The sequence below is a fragment of the Oncorhynchus keta genome, chromosome 28, assembly GCF_023373465.1.
Source record: "Oncorhynchus keta strain PuntledgeMale-10-30-2019 chromosome 28, Oket_V2, whole genome shotgun sequence".
NCBI lineage: Eukaryota > Metazoa > Chordata > Actinopteri > Salmoniformes > Salmonidae > Oncorhynchus > Oncorhynchus keta.
Genome location: NC_068448.1, coordinates 14061306 through 14080626, shown reverse-complemented (window position 1 = coordinate 14080626; position 19321 = coordinate 14061306). Strand labels below are relative to the sequence as shown.

Sequence of the window (19321 nt, the reverse complement as noted above, 5' to 3'; positions counted from 1 at the left end):
ACATGTAGGAAATAGGGTACCATTTCAGATACACAACATCAGGAACAAGAGCACTGATCCTAGTACACTACAAATCATCCCCACCAAATCAAGATCAAGTTTAAGATCAAGATCAGGATTAAGATCAATTTATTCAAAAGAGAAGTGTTGGATAAACTGACTCAGTCAGCTCTTACGTGATGGCATTGATATAATCAGATATTCTGTTACTCAATTACTCAATACTCAAACATATTTCTCACACATTAAAATGAAACAATGCAACAAAAACACAAAAAGTCCAAACTAAACTACGACTCTTGTCAGATAAACTTTAATCCCAGCTCGCTACCTGGCGTGTACGTACCCTGTTCCCCAAGCAGAGATTGGTTTCATTCCGATTCTGTACCCTTTACCAAGTGTACACTCCCTCTTATGCACTTATAAGGATTGGATTGGTACAAGCAAGTTTCCACCATGCTCCTTACACCAGCCAACTCCTGTTAAATCCATGTTAGGGAGTGTACAATTGCACACTTTAGGAGAAGGGTAGCGAATAGGACAACAGCCATTATTACCATTTAAATTAGGGCTCTTTAATACGAAGGGATGGTCCCTAAGCCCCGCTTTTTCATTGTCCTACTCGCCGGTCCCAAATGGACGCCTACAACATAGGCGCTTGTGGAAATCTTAGATCACTAGATACGCAGTGTGGTAGGAGAACCATCTGGCCGACTGATTGACTAGATGGCATTTTTACCATATACTTACATGTGTCCAATTCGCTGAGATCTCTACAAATGCATACAAAGGATGTAGGGTCTAGGAGTCCATTTAGTATTGGGGCTCTCTACTATAATACCCTCTGAAGGCCTCCTTCTCTCTGGAAGAACATAAAAGGAACATTTTCAGGCACATTTTCCGTTTACTGAATAGGGCCAGGAAGTTAATCCTGACCATGTGACCTGACCAGGACTAAATGCATTATGCTACACTTAATGCCACGTTCAAAAACAAATGGAAACTGGGAATTCTTAGACTTCTGACTTCAGTGCACTTCAAGATAACTGGGAATGAGGAAAAGAATTGTCATCCAACTCGGAATTCCAAGTCAGGAACTCAGTCCTCTTTCTAGAGCGCCAACCTTCCGACCTGAAGACCACTGACGTCATGATTTTTACCCAGAGTTCCCAGTTGTCTTGACAGCACTATAAGACCCAGAGTTTTACCTGGTGAGGTCATCTGTGATTAGGAAGAACTCCTAACCAAATCAATTTTAACTGTACATATCCCTGTAATGTAAAAAACACATTTTTTACGCTTAACAATAACACGTTAACTCTCTCCGCTCAAATTGCTCATTGCATCGCCATATCCGAACAGAGGTAAGACATTAGAGCACATTGCTTCTCCATGGAAGGGTAGTGTACATCTTTGTTAGGGTCGTGTTCATTGGGGCAGAAAGTTTCAAAACGTTTTGAAACAGAAAACAAATGCAAATTTAGGTGGTACCTCCCCCTGTTCATCTGTTTCGGAGTGTTTTCCTCTGTTTTGTGCCTTTTCACGACTCAGTACTATAGTGTTAAAACAGTGTTCAGCAGGGCTCCTCTTCCTTTGGTTCTCCATTCAACTCCTCGTCAGTGCAGTTAGCCTAGGTGGGCAGCGCAGTTCCAGTCTCTGCACTCAGTATATACCCTCCTAAATAATCCACCCTTCTCTCTCCCACCCTTCTCTCATCTACTCTTCTCTCTCCCACCCTTCTCTCTCCCAGCCTTCTCTCTCCTAGCTTTCTCTCTCCCACCCTTCTCTCTCCTAGCCTTCTCTCTCCCAGCCTTCTCTCTCCTAGCCTTCTCTCTCACAGCCTTCTCTCTTCTAGCCTTCTCTCCTCCAGCCTTCTCTCTCCCACCCTTCTCTCATCTACCTCTCTCCCAACCTCTCTCCCACCCTTCTCTCTCCCACCCTTCTCTCTCCTAGCCTTCTCTCTCCCAGCCTTCTCTCTCCTAGCCTTCTCTCTCACAGCCTTCTCTCTTCTAGCCTTCTCTCCTCCACCCTTCTCTCCTCCACCCTTCTCTCCTCCACCCTTCTCTCTCTCACCCTTCTCTCTCCCAACCTTCTCTCTCCCAGCCTTCTCTCTCCTAGCCTTCTCTCTTCCAGCCTTCTCTCTCCTAGCCTTCTCTCTCCCAGCCTTCTCTCTCCTAGCCTTCTCTCTCCTAGCCTTCTCTCTCCCAGCCTTCTCTCCTCCAGCCTTCTCTCCTCCAGCCTTCTCTCTCCTAGCCTTCTCTCTTCCAGCCTTCTCTCTCACACCCTTCTCTCTTCTAGCCTTCTCTCTCCCACCCTTCTCTCTCCCAGCCTCCTCATCTCTAGTCTTCTCTCCTCCACCCTTCTCCCTGAGTGCAGTTAGCAGCCATTCCCTCCTAAATAGAAACATATCAATTGTTTGTTTTCTCCATAATTTGTACATCACTAGTTTCTTCTTGTATAATTGTGTAACTATGAAAATTAACCAACCAGGAAACCAAGCGAACAACATTATTGATCAGTCATGGTAAAATAATATGCATTGCATGGCTTTCTGTTTTAAAACAGGAAGGGGGGAATCCAAAATAAACGAGGTGCTGGGCAGGGTTTTTCTGCCCTAAATACAGTATGTGTGACCTTGTTATGCTGGAACTACTGGGTGGTTGTCACTTCAGTGTTTTCTCTCTCTCTACCTCTGCTGCATCTCCTCCTCTGTTTGTTCTCTCCTCTACACTGTGCTGAGGGTTAGCTGTGATCCCTATGCAGGTTGACACATCCTCCTCTACCCTGTGCTGAGGGTTAGCTGTGATCCCTATAGAGGTTAGCTGTAATCCCTATAGAGGTTGACACATCCTCCTCTACCCTGTGCTGAGGGTTAGCTGTGATCCCTATAGAGGTTGACACATCCTCCTCTACCCTGTGCTGAGGGTTAGCTGTGATCCCTATAGAGGTTAGCTGTAATCCCTATAGAGGTTGACACATCCTCCTCTACCCTGTGCTGAGGGTTAGCTGTGATCCCTATAGAGGTTGACACATCCTCCTCTACCCTGTGCTGAGGGTTAGCTGTGATCCCTATAGAGGTTAACACATCCTCCTCTACCCTGTGCTGAGGGTTAGCTGTGATCCCTATAGAGGTTAGCTGTAATCCCTATAGAGGTTGACACATCCTCCTCTACCCTGTGCTGAGGGTTAGCTGTGATCCCTATAGAGGTTGGCTGTAATCCCTATAGAGGTTAGCTGTGATCCCTATAGAGGTTAGCTGTGATCCCTATAGAGGTTAGCTGTGATCCCTATAGAGGTTAGCTGTGATCCCTATAGAGGTTAGCTGTGATCCCTATAGAGGTTAGCTGTGATCTCTATAGAGGTTAGCTGTGATCCCTATAGAGGTTAGCTGTGATCTCTATAGAGGTTAGCTGTGATCCCTATAGAGGTTAGCTGTAATCCCTATAGAGGTTGACACATCCTCCTCTACCCTGTGCTGAGGGTTAGCTGTGATCCCTATGCAGGTTGACACATCCTCCTCTACCCTGTGCTGAGGGTTAGCTGTAATCCCTATAGAGGTTGGCACATCCTCCTCTACCCTGTGCTGAGGGTTAGCTGTAATCCCTATAGAGGTTGACACATCCTCCTATACCCTGTGCTGAGGGTGAGCTGTGATCCCTATAGAGGTTGACACATCCTCCTCTACCCTGTGCTGAGGGTTAGCTGTGATCCCTATAGAGGTTGACACACCCTCCTCTACCCTGTGCTGAGGGTTAGCTGTGATCCCTATAGAGGTTAGCTGTAATCCCTATAGAGGTTGACACATCCTCCTCCACAGTGACATTATTCTCTCTGTGCTGACATACTGCTGTGACATTATTCTCTCTGACATAATGCAGTAACATTATTCTCTCTGACATACTGCAGTGACATGATTCTCTCTGAACTGACATATTGCAGTGACATTATTCTCTCTGACATACTGCAGTGACATTATTCTCTCTGAACTGACATACTGCAGTGACATTATTCTCTCTGTGCTGACATACTGCAGTGACATAATTATCTCTGTGCTGACATACTGCAGTAACCTTATTCTCTCTGACATACTGCAGTGACCTTATTCTCTCTGAACTGACATACTGCAGTAACGTTATTCTCGCTGACATACTGCAGTAACATTATTCTCTCTGAACTGACATACTGCAGTCACCTTATTCTCTCTGAACTGACATACTGCAGTGACATTATTCTCTCTGACATACTGCAGTAACCTTATTCTCTCTGACATACTGCAGTGACATTATTCTCTCTGAACTGACATACTGCAGTGACCTTATTCTTTCTGAACTGACATACTGCAGTAACATTATTCTCTCTGAACTGGCATACTGCAGTAACCTTATTCTCTCTGAACTGACATACTGCAGTGACATTATTATCTCTGACATACTGCAGTAACCTTATTCTCTCTGACATACTGCAGTGACATTATTCTCTCTGAACTGACATCCTGCAGTGACATTATTCTCTCTGAACTGACATACTGCAGTGACATTATTCTCTCTGTGCTGACATACTGCAGTGACATTATTCTCTCTGACATACTGCAGTAACATTATTCTCTCTGACATACTGCAGTGACATGATTCTCTCTGAACTGACATACTGCAGTGACATTATTCTCTCTGACATACTGCAGTGACATTAGTCTCTCTGAACTGACATACTGCAGTGACATTATTATCTCTGTGCTGACATACTGCAGTGACATTATTCTCTCTGACATACTGCAGTAACATTATTCTCTCTGACATACTGCAGTGACATGATTCTCTCTGAAGTGACATACTGCAGTGACATTATTCTCTCTGACATACTGCAGTGACATTATTCTCTCTGAACTGACATACTACAGTGACATTATTCTCTCTGTGCTGACATACTGCAGTGACATTATTCTCTTGGTTTGGAGGTGCATAGTACAGTAAGAACACTTAAGACCAGATGGATGAGGAAAGAGTCTGTATACCCATCACATACTGTACTGAAAGTTAGTTGCAATGGAGGTGTGTGTGTGTGTATGTGTGTGTGTGTGTGTGTGTGTGTGTGTGTGTGTGTGTGTGTGTGTGTGTGTGTGTGTGTGTGTGTGTGTGTGTGTGTGTGTGTGTGTGTGTGTGTGTGTGCGTGCGTGCGTGCGTGCGTGCGTGCGTGCGTGCGTGCGTGCTATGTGTTTTATAAGAGCCATCAGTGTGATGGATCTCACAGTGTGTGGGGAGAGAGAGGTGAGAGATGAACAAGCATACTGCAGTCCATCCAATGCATACTGAGTATCTCTCCTCCTATTGCCCTCTCTCTCCTTCTCTCTCCATCAGTCTATCACTCACAGTTACAAGCCTCTGAGATGGAAGGAGAGTTTTAGGCCAGGGAAAAAGGAAAACGAGGGACTCCATCTCCTTCTTTCAGGTGCTCTCTTCCCTTTCATTTCTTCTCATCTACATGTTTGAACTTTTTCTTTGTTTACCGATGGTTTGTTTGTTTACATTTATTTCTTCACAGTGTGCTTTTGTAGTGGCTGCTCCTGACTGGCCGAGGTGGAGGAGGTGGAGTCAGTAAGGAGAGAAGAGGATTGGCACGTGGGAGGTGCGCATGGGCCCGGGGGCGGGTCTTAAGATGGTATGGCTGAGAGGTGGGCCCTGTAATAGGTGGTGGTGGTGGTGATGCGGGTGGTGCTGGGCCGAAGATGCTGCAGCAGCACGAAGCTGAGCCAATTGGTGGTTCGAGGAAGCGGCTGCGGCCATCGCTGCAGCAACAGCCAGGGGAGTGGGCAAGAGCCCTGCCCCCAAACATTTGGAGAGATCCTTAGAGAAGTTCAGAGAGGACTGAGGGGGGGGAGAGAGGGAGAGAAGGAGTTTAGTGGCAGACGCTGAACACATGAAGCACAAAACAAATATAGAAAACCATTTCAGTTTGTACCTATTTGATCTGTCTTAACACAGAGGCTTCTGATTAGACTGTATGTCCAGCACATTCCAAAATGGAACTTCAGGGCATTAGTAATGCATCTACCTACTGATTACTCAGAAAACAACCTCCTCACTATCAGTGGATAAACTAGTGAATTTGAGCTAGCCCTGGCAAGGGATAATCATTAGTTAAACTAGCCTTGGCCCAGTAGAGGTCAGGTAAGTGATCAGAAGTGAAACGTTACCGTGAGGTCAGCTACCCTGTGCTTCTTGTGTCGGCTGAGAAGAGGGTTAGGTTTCCCTGCCACTCCGTCCCGGTGCCTTCGACTAGATATGTGCTGCAGGGAGAGAGAGCGATATAAAAGTTTAGACAGCAGCCAGACGATCCAGGACCGACACAGTCATATGGCGACTGCTGTTGCACCATAATTATTTCACCGATCCAATCTTCTCAGTTAGTACGTAAGGAGTACGTGCTGGCGGTCAATTTGGAATAGTAGTCACCTCTAGGGGTCTTTAGGGGCCTGGTGTAAAAATGAGTAGCCACCTCTAGGGGTGTTTAGGGGCCTAGTGTGAAAATGAGAAGTCACCTCTAGAGGTCTTTAGGGGCCTAGTGTAAAAATAGGACATCACCTCTAGGGGTCTTTAGGGGCCTAGTGTGAAAATGTGAAGTCACCTCTAGGAGTCTTTAGGGACCTAGGGTGAAAATGAGAAGTCATCTGGATAAAGGGGTCTACTGTGTGTGGCCCCCGCCTCTCTCACCTGTTTGAGTTGCAGTTCAGGTTTGACCCACATGTTGCAAATCCCCCACACACACACGCACGCACATGCACGCACGCACACACCATCATCCTCACCTGTTTGAGTTGCAGTTCAGAGTTGACCCTCACGTTGCAGATCTCACAGTGGAAGGTGCGTTCCTCAGTGTTGGGGTCCAGTGGTCCCCCTCCCAGCTCCCCCGGGGGTTTGGGGCCCAGCCGAGGGTACGCCTTGATAGGACCCAGCCCACTGCGAGCCTCCAGGATAGTTTTGTGTTTGGTACCTACACACACAAGTTTTCTTTAATTGACTTAATGAAAATGGTGTCTAACTATCCAGTGAGGGATGGGTCAAGACACAAAGTCAAAATGCATTCAAGCCTTTATTCACACACGCACGCACGGACACACACACACACGCATCAGTCTTTGGTCCAGGATGACATCACCCCAAAAACTAACATAACTGTATACACCATGCTGAACTGTTCTATATCCCCATCTATCAGCCACAGCTCATTGAACTGTTCTATAACCCCATCTATCAGCCACGGAGCTCATTGAACTGTTCTATATCCCCATCTATCAGCCACAGCTCATTGAACTGTTCTATAACGGACATCAGCCACAGCTCATTGAACTGTTCTATAACACACATCAGCCACAGCTCATTGAACTGTTCTATATCCCCATCTATCAGCCACAGCTCATTGAACTGTTCTATAACCCCATCTATCAGCCACAGCTCATTGAACTGTTCTATAACCACGGACATCAGCCACAGCTCATTGAACTGTTCTATAACCCCATCTATCAGCCAGAGCTCATTGAACTGTTCTATAACCCATCTATCAGCCACAGCTCATTGAACTGTTCTATATCCCCATCTATCAGCCACAGCTCATTGAACTGTTCTATATCCCCATCTATCAGCCACAGCTCATTGAACTGTTCTATAACCCCATCTATCAGCCACAGCTCATTGAACGTTCACCCATCTATCAGCCACAGCTCATTGGTAACCCCATCTATCAGCCACAGCTCATTGAACTGTTCTGTAACCCCATCTATCAGCCACAGCTCATTGAACTGTTCTATAACCCCATCTATCAGCCACAGCTCATTGAACTGTTCTATAACGGACACAGCAACAGCTCATTGAACTGTTCTATAACCGGATCATCAGCCACAGCTCACGAACGTTCACGGACATCTATCAGCCACAGCTCATTGAACTGTTCTATATCCCCATCGGCCACAGCTCATTCAACTGTTCTATATCCCCATCTATCAGCCACAGCTCATTGGACTATAACCCCATCTACGCACAGCTTACGGAACTGTTCTATAGCCCCATCTATCAGCCACAGCTCACGAATTGTTCCATAACACCCGCATCTATCAGCCACAGCTCATTGAACTGTTATATAACCCTTCTGTCAGCCAGAGCTCATTGAACTGTTCTGTAACCCCTTCTATCAGGAGCTCATTGAACTGTTCTATAACCCCATCTATCACGCAGCTCATTGAACTGTTCTATAACATCTATCAGCCACAGCTCATTGAACTGTTCTATAACCCCATCTATCAGCCACAGCTCATTGAACTGTTCTATAACATCTATCAGCCACAGCTCATTGAACTGTTATATAACCCCTTCTATCAGCCAGAGCTCATTGAACTGTTCTATAACCCCATCTATCAGCCACAGCTCATTGAACTGTTCTATAACCCCATCTATCAGCCACAGCTCATTGAACTGTTCTATAACACCATCTATCAGCCACAGCTCATTGAACTGTTCTATAACCCCATCTATCAGCCACAGCTCATTGAACTGTTCTATAACACCATCTATCAGCCACAGCCCATTGAACTGTTCTATATCCCCATCTATCAGCCACAGCTCATTGAACTGTTCTATAACATCTATCAGCCACAGCTCATTGAACTGTTCCATAACCCCATCTATCAGCCACAGCTCATTGAAATGTTCTATAACCCCATCTATCAGCCACAGCTCATTGAACTGTTCCATAACCCCATCTATCAGCCACAGCTCATTGAACTGTTATATAACCCCTTCTATCAGCCAGAGCTCATTGAACTGTTCTATAACCCTATCTATCAGCCAGAGGTCATTGAACTGTTCTATAACCCCATCTATCAGCACAGCTCATTGAACTGTTCAATAACCACATCTATCAGCCACAGCTCATTGAACTGTTCTATAACACCATCTATCAACCACAGCTCATTGAACTGTTCTATAACCCCATCTATCAGCCACAGCTCATTGAACTGTTCTATAACCCCATCTATCAGCCAGAGCTCATTGAATTGTTCTATAACACCATCTATCAGCCACAGCCCATTTAACTGTTCTATAACCCCATCTATCAGCCACAGCTCATTGAACTGTTCTGTAACCCCATCTATCAGCCACAGCTCATTGAACTGTTCTGTAACCCCGTCTATCAGCCACAGCTCATTTAACTGTTCTATAACCCCATCTATCAGCCACAGCTCATTTAACTGTTCTATAACCCCATCTATCAGCCACAGCTCATTGAACTGTTCTATAACCCCATCTATTAGCCACAGCTCATTGAACTGTTCTATAGCCCCATCTATCAGCCACAACTCATTGAACTGTTATATAACCCCTTCTATCAGCCACAGCTCATTGAACTGTTCTATAACCCCATCTATCAGCCACAGCTCATTGAACTGTTCTATAACCCCGTCTATCAGCCATAGCTCATTGAACTGTTCTATAACCCCTTCTATCAGCCACAGCTCATTGAACTGTTCCATAACCCCATCTATCAGCCACAGCTCATTGAACTGTTATATAACCCTTCTGTCAGCCAGAGCTCATTGAACTGTTCAATAACCCACATCTATCAGCCACAGCTCATTGAACTGTTCTATAACCCCATCTATCAGCCACAGCTCATTGAACTGTTCTATAACCCCATCTATCAGCCACAGCTCATTGAACTGTTCTATAACCCCATCTATCAGCCACAGCTCATTGAACTGTTCTATAACCCCAGCTATCAGCCAGAGCTCATTGAACTGTTATATAACCCCTTCTATCAGCCAGAGCTCATTGAACTGTTCTATAACCCCATCTATCAGCCAGAGCTCATTGAACTGTTCAATAACCACATCTATCAGCCACAGCTCATTGAACTGTTCTATAACCCCATCTATCAGCCACAGCTCATTGAACTGTTCTATAACCCCATCTATCAGCCACAGCTCATTGAACTGTTCCATAACCCCATCTATCAGCCAGAGCTCATTGAACTGTTCTATAACCCCATCTATCAGCCACAGCTCATTGAACTGTTCTATAACCCCATCTATCAGCCACAGCTCATTGAACTGTTCTATAACCCCATCTATCAGCCAGAGCTCATTGAACTGTTCTATAACCCCATCTATCAGCCACAGCTCATTGAACTGTTCTATAACCCCATCTATCAGCCACAGCTCATTGAACTGTTCTATAACCCCATCTATCAGCCACAGCTCATTGAACTGTTCTATAACCCCATCTATCAGCCACAGCTCATTGAACTGTTCTATAACCCCATCTATCAGCCACAGCTCATTGAACTGTTCTATAACCCCATCTATCAGCCAGAGCTCATTGAACTGTTCTATAACCCCTTCTATCAGCCAGAGCTCATTGAACTGTTCTATAACCCCATCTATCAGCCAGAGCTCATTGAACTGTTCTATAACCCCATCTATCAGCCACAGCTCATTGAACTGTTCTATAACCCCATCTATCAGCCACAGCTCATTGAACTGTTCTATAACCCCATCTATCAGCCACAGCTCATTGAACTGTTCTATAACCCCATCTATCAGCCACAGCTCATTGAACTATTCTATAACCCCATCTATCAGCCACAGCTCATTGAACTGTTCTATAACACCATCTATCAGCCCAGCCCATTGAACTGTTCTATATCCCCATCTATCAGCCACAGCTTTGAACTGTTCTATAACCCCATCTATCAGCCACAGCTCATTGAACTGTTCCATAACCCCATCTATCAGCCAGAGCTCATTGAACTGTTCTATAACCCCATCCATCAGCCACAGCTCATTGAACTGTTCTATATCCCCATCTATCAGCCACAGCCCATTGAACTTTCCATAGCCCCATCTATCAGCCACAGCTCATTGAAATGTTCTATAACCCCATCTATCAGCCACAGCTCATTGAACTGTTCCATAACCCCATCTATCAGCCACAGCTCATTGAACTGTTCTATAACCCCATCTATCAGCCACAGCTCATTGAACTGTTCTATAACCCCATCTATCAGCCACAGCTCATTGAACTGTTCCATAACCCCATCTATCAGCCAGAGCTCATTGAACTGTTCTATATCCCCATCTATCAGCCACAGCCCATTGAACTTTCCATAACCCCATCTATCAGCCACAGCTCATTGAAATGTTCTATAACCCCATCTATTAGCCACAGCTTATTGAACTGTTCTATAACCCCATCTATCAGCCACAGCTATTGAACTGTTCTATAACCCCATCTATCAGCCACAGCTCATTGAACTGTTATATAACCCCTTCTATCAGCCAGAGCTCATTGAACTGTTCTATAACCCCATCTATCAGCCACAGCTCATTGAACTGTTCCATAACCCCATCTATCAGCCACAGCTCATTGAACTGTTCTATAACCCCATCTATCAGCCACAGCTCATTGAACTGTTCTATAACCCCATCTATCAGCCACAGCTCATTGAACTGTTCTATAACCCCATCTATCAGCCAGAGCTCATTGAATTGTTCTATAACACCATCTATCAGCCACAGCCCATTGAACTGTTCTATAACCCCATCTATCAGCCACAGCTCATTGAACTGTTCTATAACCCCATCTATCAGCCACAGCTCATTGAACTGTTCTGTAACCCTGTCTATCAGCCACAGCTCATTGAACTGTTCTATAACCCCATCTATCAGCCACAGCTCATTGAACTGTTCCATAACCCCATCTATCAGCCACAGCTCATTGAACTGTTCTATAACCCCATCTATCAGCCACAGCTCATTGAACTGTTCTATAACCCCATCTATCAGCCACAGCTCATTGAACTGTTCTATAACCCCATCTATCAGCCACAGCTCATTGAACTGTTCTATAACCCCATCTATTAGCCACAGCTTATTGAACTGTTCTATAGCCCCATCTATCAGCCACAACTCATTGAACTGTTATATAACCCTTCTATCAGCCACAGCTCATTGAACTGTTCTGTAACCCCATCTATCAGCCACAGCTAATTGAACTGTTCTGTAACCCCGTCTATCAGCCATAGCTCATTGAACTGTTCTATAACCCCTTCTATCAGCCACAGCTCATTGAATTGTTCCATAACCCCATCTATCAGCCACAGCTCATTGAACTGTTATATAACCCCTTCTGTCAGCCAGAGCTCATTGAACTGTTATATAACCCCTTCTATCAGCCAGAGCTCATTGAACTGTTCTATAACCCCATCTATCAGCCACAGCTCATTGAACTGTTCTATAACCCCATCTATCAGCCACAGCTCATTGAACTGTTCTATAACCCCATCTATCAGCCACAGCTCATTGAACTGTTCTATAACCCCATCTATCAGCCACAGCTCATTGAACTGTTATATAACCCCTTCTATCAGCCAGAGCTCATTGAACTGTTATATAACCCCTTCTATCAGCCAGAGCTCATTGAACTGTTCTATAACCCCATCTATCAGCCAGAGCTCATTGAACTGTTCAATAACCACATCTATCAGCCACAGCTCATTGAACTGTTCTATAACCCCATCTATCAGCCACAGCTCATTGAACTGTTCTATAACCCCATCTATCAGCCACAGCTCATTGAACTGTTCTATAACACCATCTATCAGCCACAGCCATTGAACTGTTCTATATCCCCATCTATCAGCCACAGCTCATTGAACTGTTCTATAACCCCATCTATCAGCCATAGCTCATTGAACTGTTCTATAACCCTTCTATCAGCCACAGCTCATTGAATTGTGCCATAACCCCATCTATCAGCCACAGCTCATTGAACTGTTATATAACCCCTTCTGTCAGCCAGAGCTCATTGAACTGTTATATAACCCTATCTATCAGCCAGAGCTCATTGAACTGTTCTATAACCCCATCTATCAGCCACAGCTCATTGAACTGTTCTATAACCCCATCTATCAGCCACAGCTCATTGAACTGTTCTATAACCCCATCTATCAGCCACAGCTCATTGAACTGTTCCATAACCCCATCTATCAGCCAGAGCTCATTGAACAGTTCTATAACCCCATCCATCAGCCACAGCTCATTGAACTGTTCTATATCCCCATCTATCAGCCACAGCCCATTGAACTTTCTATAGCCCCATCTATCAGCCACAGCTCATCGAACTGTTCCATAACCCCATCTATCAGCCACAGCTCATTGAACTGTTCTATAACCCCATCTATCAGCCACAGCTCATTGAACTGTTCTATAACCCCATCTATCAGCCACAGCTCATTGAACTGTTCCATAACCCCATCTATCAGCCACAGCTCATTGAAATGTTCTATAACCCCATCTATTAGCCACAGCTTATTGAACTGTTCTATAACCCCAAATATCAGCCACAGCTATTGAACTGTTCTATAACCCCATCTATCAGCCACAGCTCATTGAACTGTTATATAACCCCTTATATCAGCCAGAGCTCATTGAACTGTTCTATAACCCCATCTATCATCCAGAGCTCATTGAACTGTTCTATAACCCTATCTATCAGCCACAGCTCATTGAACTGTTCAATAACCCATCTATCAGCCACAGCTCATTGAACTGTTCTATAACCCCATCTATCAGCCACAGCTCATTGAACTGTTCTATATCCCCATCTATCAGCCACAGCTCATTGAACTGTTCAATAACCCCATCTATTAGCCACAGCTCATTGAAATGTTCTATAACCCCATCTATCAGCCAGAGCTCATTGAACAGTTCTATAACCCCATCTATCAGCCACAGCTCATTTAACTGTTCTATATCCCCATCTATCAGCAACAGCTCATTGAACTGTTCTATAACCCCATCTATCTGCCAGAGCTCATTGAACTGTTCCATAACCCCATCTATCAGCCAGAGCTCATTGAACAGTTCTATAACCCCATCTATCAGCCACAGCTCATTGAACTGTTCTATATCCCCATCTATCAGCCACAGCTCATTGAACTTTCCATAGCCCCATCTATCCGCCACAGCTCATTGAAATGTTCTATAACCCCATCTATCATCCTCAGCTCATCGAACTGTTCCATAACCCCATCTATCAGCCACAGCTCATTGAACTGTTCTATAACCCCATCTATCAGCCACAGCTCATTGAACTGTTCTATATCCCCATCTATCAGCCACAGCCCATTGAACTTTCCATAACCCCATCTATCAGCCACAGCTCATTGAAATGTTCTATAACCCCATCTATTAGCCACAGCTTATTGAACTGTTCTATAACCCCATATATCAGCCACAGCTTATTGAACTGTTCTATAACCCCATCTATCAGCCACAGCTCATTGAACTGTTATATAACCCCTTATATCAGCCAGAGCTCATTGAACTGTTCTATAACCCCATCTATCAGCCAGAGCTCATTGAACTGTTCTATAACCCTATCTATCAGCCACAGCTCATTGAACTGTTCAATAACCACATCTATTAGCCACAGCTCATTGAACTGTTCTATAACCCCATATCTCAGCCAGAGCTCATTGAACTGTTCTATAACCCCATCTATCAGCCACAGCTCATTGAACTGTTCTATATCCCTTCTATCAGCCACAGCTCATTGAACTGTTCAATAACCACATCTATCAGCCACAGCTCATTGAACTGTTCTATAACCCCATCTATCAGCCACAGCTCATTGAACTGTTCTATAACCCCACCTATGAGCCACAGCTCATTAAACTGTTCTATAACCCCATCTATCAGACCCTCATCGAACTGTTCCATAACCCCATCTATCAGCCAGAGCTCATTGAACTGTTCTATAACCCCATCTATCAGCCACAGCTCATTGAATTGTTCTATAACCCCCATCTATCAGCCAGAGCTCATTGAACTGTTCTATAACCCCTTCTATCAGCCAGAGCTCATTGAACTGTTCTATAACCCCATCTATCAGCCAGAGCTCATTGAACTGTTCTATAACCCCATCTATCAGCCACAGCTCATTGAACTGTTCCATAACCCCATCTATCAGCCACAGCTCATTGAACTGTTCTATAACCCCATCTATCAGCCACAGCTCATTGAACTGTTCTATAACCCCATCTATCAGCCACAGCTCATTGAACTGTTCTATAACCCCATCTCTCAGCCACAGCTCATTGAACTGTTCTATAACCCCATCTCTCAGCCAGAGCTCATTGAACTATTCTATAACCCCATCTATCAGCCACAGCTCATTGAACTGTTCCATAACCCCATCTATCAGCCACAGCTCATTGAACTGTTCTATAACCCCATCTATCAGCCACAGCTCCTTGAACTGTTCTATAACACCATCTATCAGCCACAGCTCATTGAACTGTTCAATAACCACATCTATCAGCCACAGCTCATTGAACTGTTCTATAACCCCTTCTATCAGCCACAGCCCATTGAACTTTCCATAGCCCCATGTATCAGCCACAGCTCATTGAAATGTTCTATAACCCCATCTATCAGCCACAGCTCATTGAACTGTTCTATAACCCTTCTATCAGCCAGAGCTCATTGAACTGTTCTATAACCCCATCTATCAGCCAGAGCTCATCGAACTGTTCTATAACCCCATCTATCAGCCACAGCTTATTGAACTGTTCCATAACCCCATCTATCAGCCACAGCTCATTGAACTGTTCTATAACCCCATCTATCAGCCACAGCTCATTGAACTGTTCTATAACCCCATCTATCAGCCACAGCTCATTGAACTGTTCTATAACCCCATCTCTCAACCAGAGCTCATTGAACTGTTCTATAACCCCATCTATCAGCCACAGCTCATTGAACTGTTCCATAACCCCATCTATCAGCCAGAGCTCATTGAACTGTTCTATAACCCCATCTATCAGCCACAGCTCATTGAACTGTTCTAAATCCCTTCTATCAGCCACAGCTCATTGAACTGTTATATAACCCCTTATATCAGCCAGAGCTCATTGAACTGTTCTATAACCCCATCTATCAGCCAGAGCTCATTGAACTGTTCTATAACCCTATCTATCAGCCACAGCTCATTGAACTGTTCAATAACCACATCTATTAGCCACAGCTCATTGAACTGTTCTATAACCCCATCTCTCAGCCAGAGCTCATTGAACTGTTCTATAACCCCATCTATCAGCCACAGCTCATTGAACTGTTCTATATCCCCTTCTATCAGCCACAGCTCATTGAACTGTTCAATAACCACATCTATCAGCCACAGCTCATTGAACTGTTCTATAACCCCATCTATCAGCCACAGCTCATTGAACTGTTCTATAACCCCACCTATCAGCCACAGCTCATTAAACTGTTCTATAACCCCATCTATCAGACCCCCTCATCGAACTGTTCCATAGCCCCATCTATCAGCCACAGCTCATTGAAATGTTCTATAACCCCATCTATCAGCCACAGCTCATTGAATTGTTCTATAACCCCCATCTATCAGCCAGAGCTCATTGAACTGTTCTATAACCCCTTCTATCAGCCAGAGCTCATTGAACTGTTCTATAACCCCATCTATCAGCCAGAGCTCATTGAACTGTTCTATAACCCCTTCTATCAGCCACAGCTTATTGAACTGTTCCATAACCCCATCTATCAGCCACAGCTCATTGAACTGTTCTATAACCCCATCTATCAGCCACAGCTCATTGAACTGTTCTATAACCCCATCTATCAGCCACAGCTCATTGAACTGTTCTATAACCCCATCTCTCAGCCAGAGCTCATTGAACTGTTCTATAACCCCATCTCTCAGCCAGAGCTCATTGAACTGTTCTATAACCCATCTATCAGCCACAGCTCATTGAACTGTTCCATAACCCCATCTATCAGCCACAGCTCATTGAACTGTTCTATAACCCCATCTATCAGCCACAGCTCCTGAACTGTTCTATAACACCATCTATCAGCCACAGCTCATTGAACTGTTCAATAACCACATCTATCAGCCACAGCTCATTGAACTGTTCTATAACCCTTCTATCAGCCACAGCCCATTGAACTTTCCATAGCCCCATGTATCAGCCACAGCTCATTGAAATGTTCTATAACCCCATCTATCAGCCACAGCTCATTGAACTGTTCTATAACCCCTTCTATCTGCCAGAGCTCATTGAACTGTTCTATAACCCCATCTATCAGCCAGAGCTCATTGAACTGTTCTATAACCCCATCTATCAGCCACAGCTCATTGAACTGTTCCATAACCCCATCTATCAGCCACAGCTCATTGAACTGTTCTATAACCCCATCTATCAGCCACAGCTCATTGAACTGTTCTATAACCCCATCTATCAGCCACAGCTCATTGAACTGTTCTATAACCCCATCTCTCAGCCAGAGCTCATTGAACTATTCTATAACCCCATCTATCAGCCACAGCTCATTGAACTGTTCCATAACCCCATCTATCAGCCAGAGCTCATTGAACTGTTCTATATCCCCATCTATCAGCCACAGCCCATTGAACTGTTCTAAATCCCTTCTATCAGCCACAGCTCATTGAACTGTTATATAACCCTTATATCAGCCAGAGCTCATTGAACTGTTCTATAACCCCATCTATCAGCCAGAGCTCATTGAACTGTTCTATAACCCTATCTATCAGCCACAGCTCATTGAACTGTTCAATAACCACATCTATTAGCCACAGCTCATTGAACTGTTCTATAACCCCATCTCTCAGCCAGAGCTCATTGAACTGTTCTATAACCCCATCTATCAGCCACAGCTCATTGAACTGTTCTATATCCCCTTCTATCAGCCACAGCTCATTGAACTGTTCAATAACCACATCTATCAGCCACAGCTCATTGAACTGTTCTATAACCCCATCTATCAGCCACAGCTCATTGAACTGTTCTATAACCCCACCTATCAGCCACAGCTCATTAAACTGTTCTATAACCCCATCTATCAGACCCTCATCGAACTGTTCCATAGCCCCATCTATCAGCCACAGCTCATTGAAATGTTCTATAACCCCATCTATCAGCCAGAGCTCATTGAACTGTTCTATAACCCCATCTATCAGCCACAGCTCATTGAACTGTTCTATAACCCAATCTATCAGCCACAGCTCATCGAACTGTTCCATAACCCCATCTATCAGCCACAGCTCATTGAACTGTTCTATAACCCCATCTATCAGCCACAGCTCATTGAACTGTTCTATAACCCCATCTATCAGCCACAGCTCATTGAACTGTTCTATAACCCCATCTATCAGCCACAGCTCATTGAACTGTTCCATAACCCCATCTATCAGCCAGAGCTCATTGAACTGTTCTATATCCCCATCTATCAGCCACAGCCCATTGAACTTTCCATAACCCCATCTATCAGCCACAGCTCATTGAAATGTTCTATAACCCCATCTATCAGCCACAGCTCATTGAACTGTTCTATAACCCCATCTATCAGCCAGAGCTCATTGAACTGTTCTATAACCCCATCTATCAGCCACAGCTCATTGAACTGTTCCATAACCCCATCTATCAGCCACAGCTCATTGAACTGTTCTATAACCCCATCTATCAGCCACAGCTCATTGAACTGTTCTATAACCCCATCTATCAGCCACAGCTCATTGAACTGTTCCATAACCCCATCTATCAGCCAGAGCTCATTGAACTGTTCTATAACCCCATCTATCAGCCACAGCTCATTGAACTGTTCTATAACCCCATCTATCAGCCACAGCTCATTGAACTGTTTTATAACCCCTTCTATCAGCCACAGCCCATTGAACTTTCCATAGCCCCATCTATCAGCCACAGCTCATTGAAATGTTCTATAACCCCATCTATCAGCCACAGCTCATTGAACTGTTCTATAACACCATCTATCAGCCACAGCTCCTTGAACTGTTCTATAACACCATCTATCAGCCACAGCTTATTGAACTGTTCTATAAACCCATCTATCAGCCACAGCTCATTGAACTGTTCTATTACCCCATCTATCAGCCACAGCTCATTAAACTGTTCTATAACCCCATCTATCAGCCACAGCTCATTGAACTGTTCTATAACCCCTTCTATCAGCCACAGCCCATTGAACTTTCCATAGCCCCATCTATCAGCCACAGCTCATTGAAATGTTCTATAACCCCATCTATCAGCCACAGCTCATTGAACTGTTCTATAACCCCATCTATCAGCCACAGCTCCTTGAACTGTTCTATAACACCATCTATCAGCCACAGCTTATTGAACTGTTCTATAAACCCATCTATCAGCCACAGCTCATTGAACTGTTCTATAACCCCATCTATCAGCCACAGCTCATTAAACTGTTCTATAACCC

At 44.5% G+C, this 19321-nt stretch overlaps 1 protein-coding gene and 2 long non-coding RNA genes across 16 annotated transcripts in view; 1 reads left to right on the top strand and 2 right to left on the bottom strand.

Annotated features, from left to right (window-relative positions):
• Nucleotides 1–297: 297 nt before the first annotated feature.
• Nucleotides 298–2333, bottom strand: LOC127913210 (uncharacterized). Its single transcript, XR_008085282.1, has 2 exons — nucleotides 1913–2333; nucleotides 298–1724 (listed from the first exon to the last, which is right to left on the bottom strand). It is a non-coding gene; the product is annotated as an uncharacterized LOC127913210 (long non-coding RNA).
• Nucleotide 2334: 1 nt separating this feature from the next.
• On the top strand, nucleotides 2335–4639 carry LOC127913209 (uncharacterized). 12 transcript variants are annotated; one of them, XR_008085281.1, is made up of 4 exons: nucleotides 2335–3153; nucleotides 3230–3449; nucleotides 3504–3665; nucleotides 3720–4639. It is a non-coding gene; the product is annotated as an uncharacterized LOC127913209 (long non-coding RNA). The 12 variants fall into 12 exon arrangements; XR_008085274.1 differs by having other exon boundaries at nucleotides 2339–3153; nucleotides 3230–3557; nucleotides 3612–3719; nucleotides 3796–4639; XR_008085280.1 differs by having other exon boundaries at nucleotides 2341–3153; nucleotides 3504–3557; nucleotides 3666–4639.
• The window catches only part of LOC118376212 (zinc finger protein 385A-like), a 219607-nt gene continuing 204455 nt past the window's right edge, over nucleotides 4170–19321 (bottom strand). For 2 of the 3 annotated variants that reach the window (XM_052484936.1, XM_052484935.1), the window contains exons 5-7: nucleotides 6803–6987; nucleotides 6191–6283; nucleotides 4789–5861 (exon numbers count right to left, since the gene is read on the bottom strand). In XM_052484936.1, coding sequence (XP_052340896.1) covers nucleotides 5589–5861; nucleotides 6191–6283; nucleotides 6803–6987 — 551 coding nt within the window. In that variant the 3' untranslated portion in view covers nucleotides 4789–5588. Of the gene's footprint in view, nucleotides 4315–4657; nucleotides 5862–6190; nucleotides 6284–6802; nucleotides 6988–19321 lie in introns of those variants that run through there. The other variant, XM_052484934.1, reaches the window with a different exon arrangement.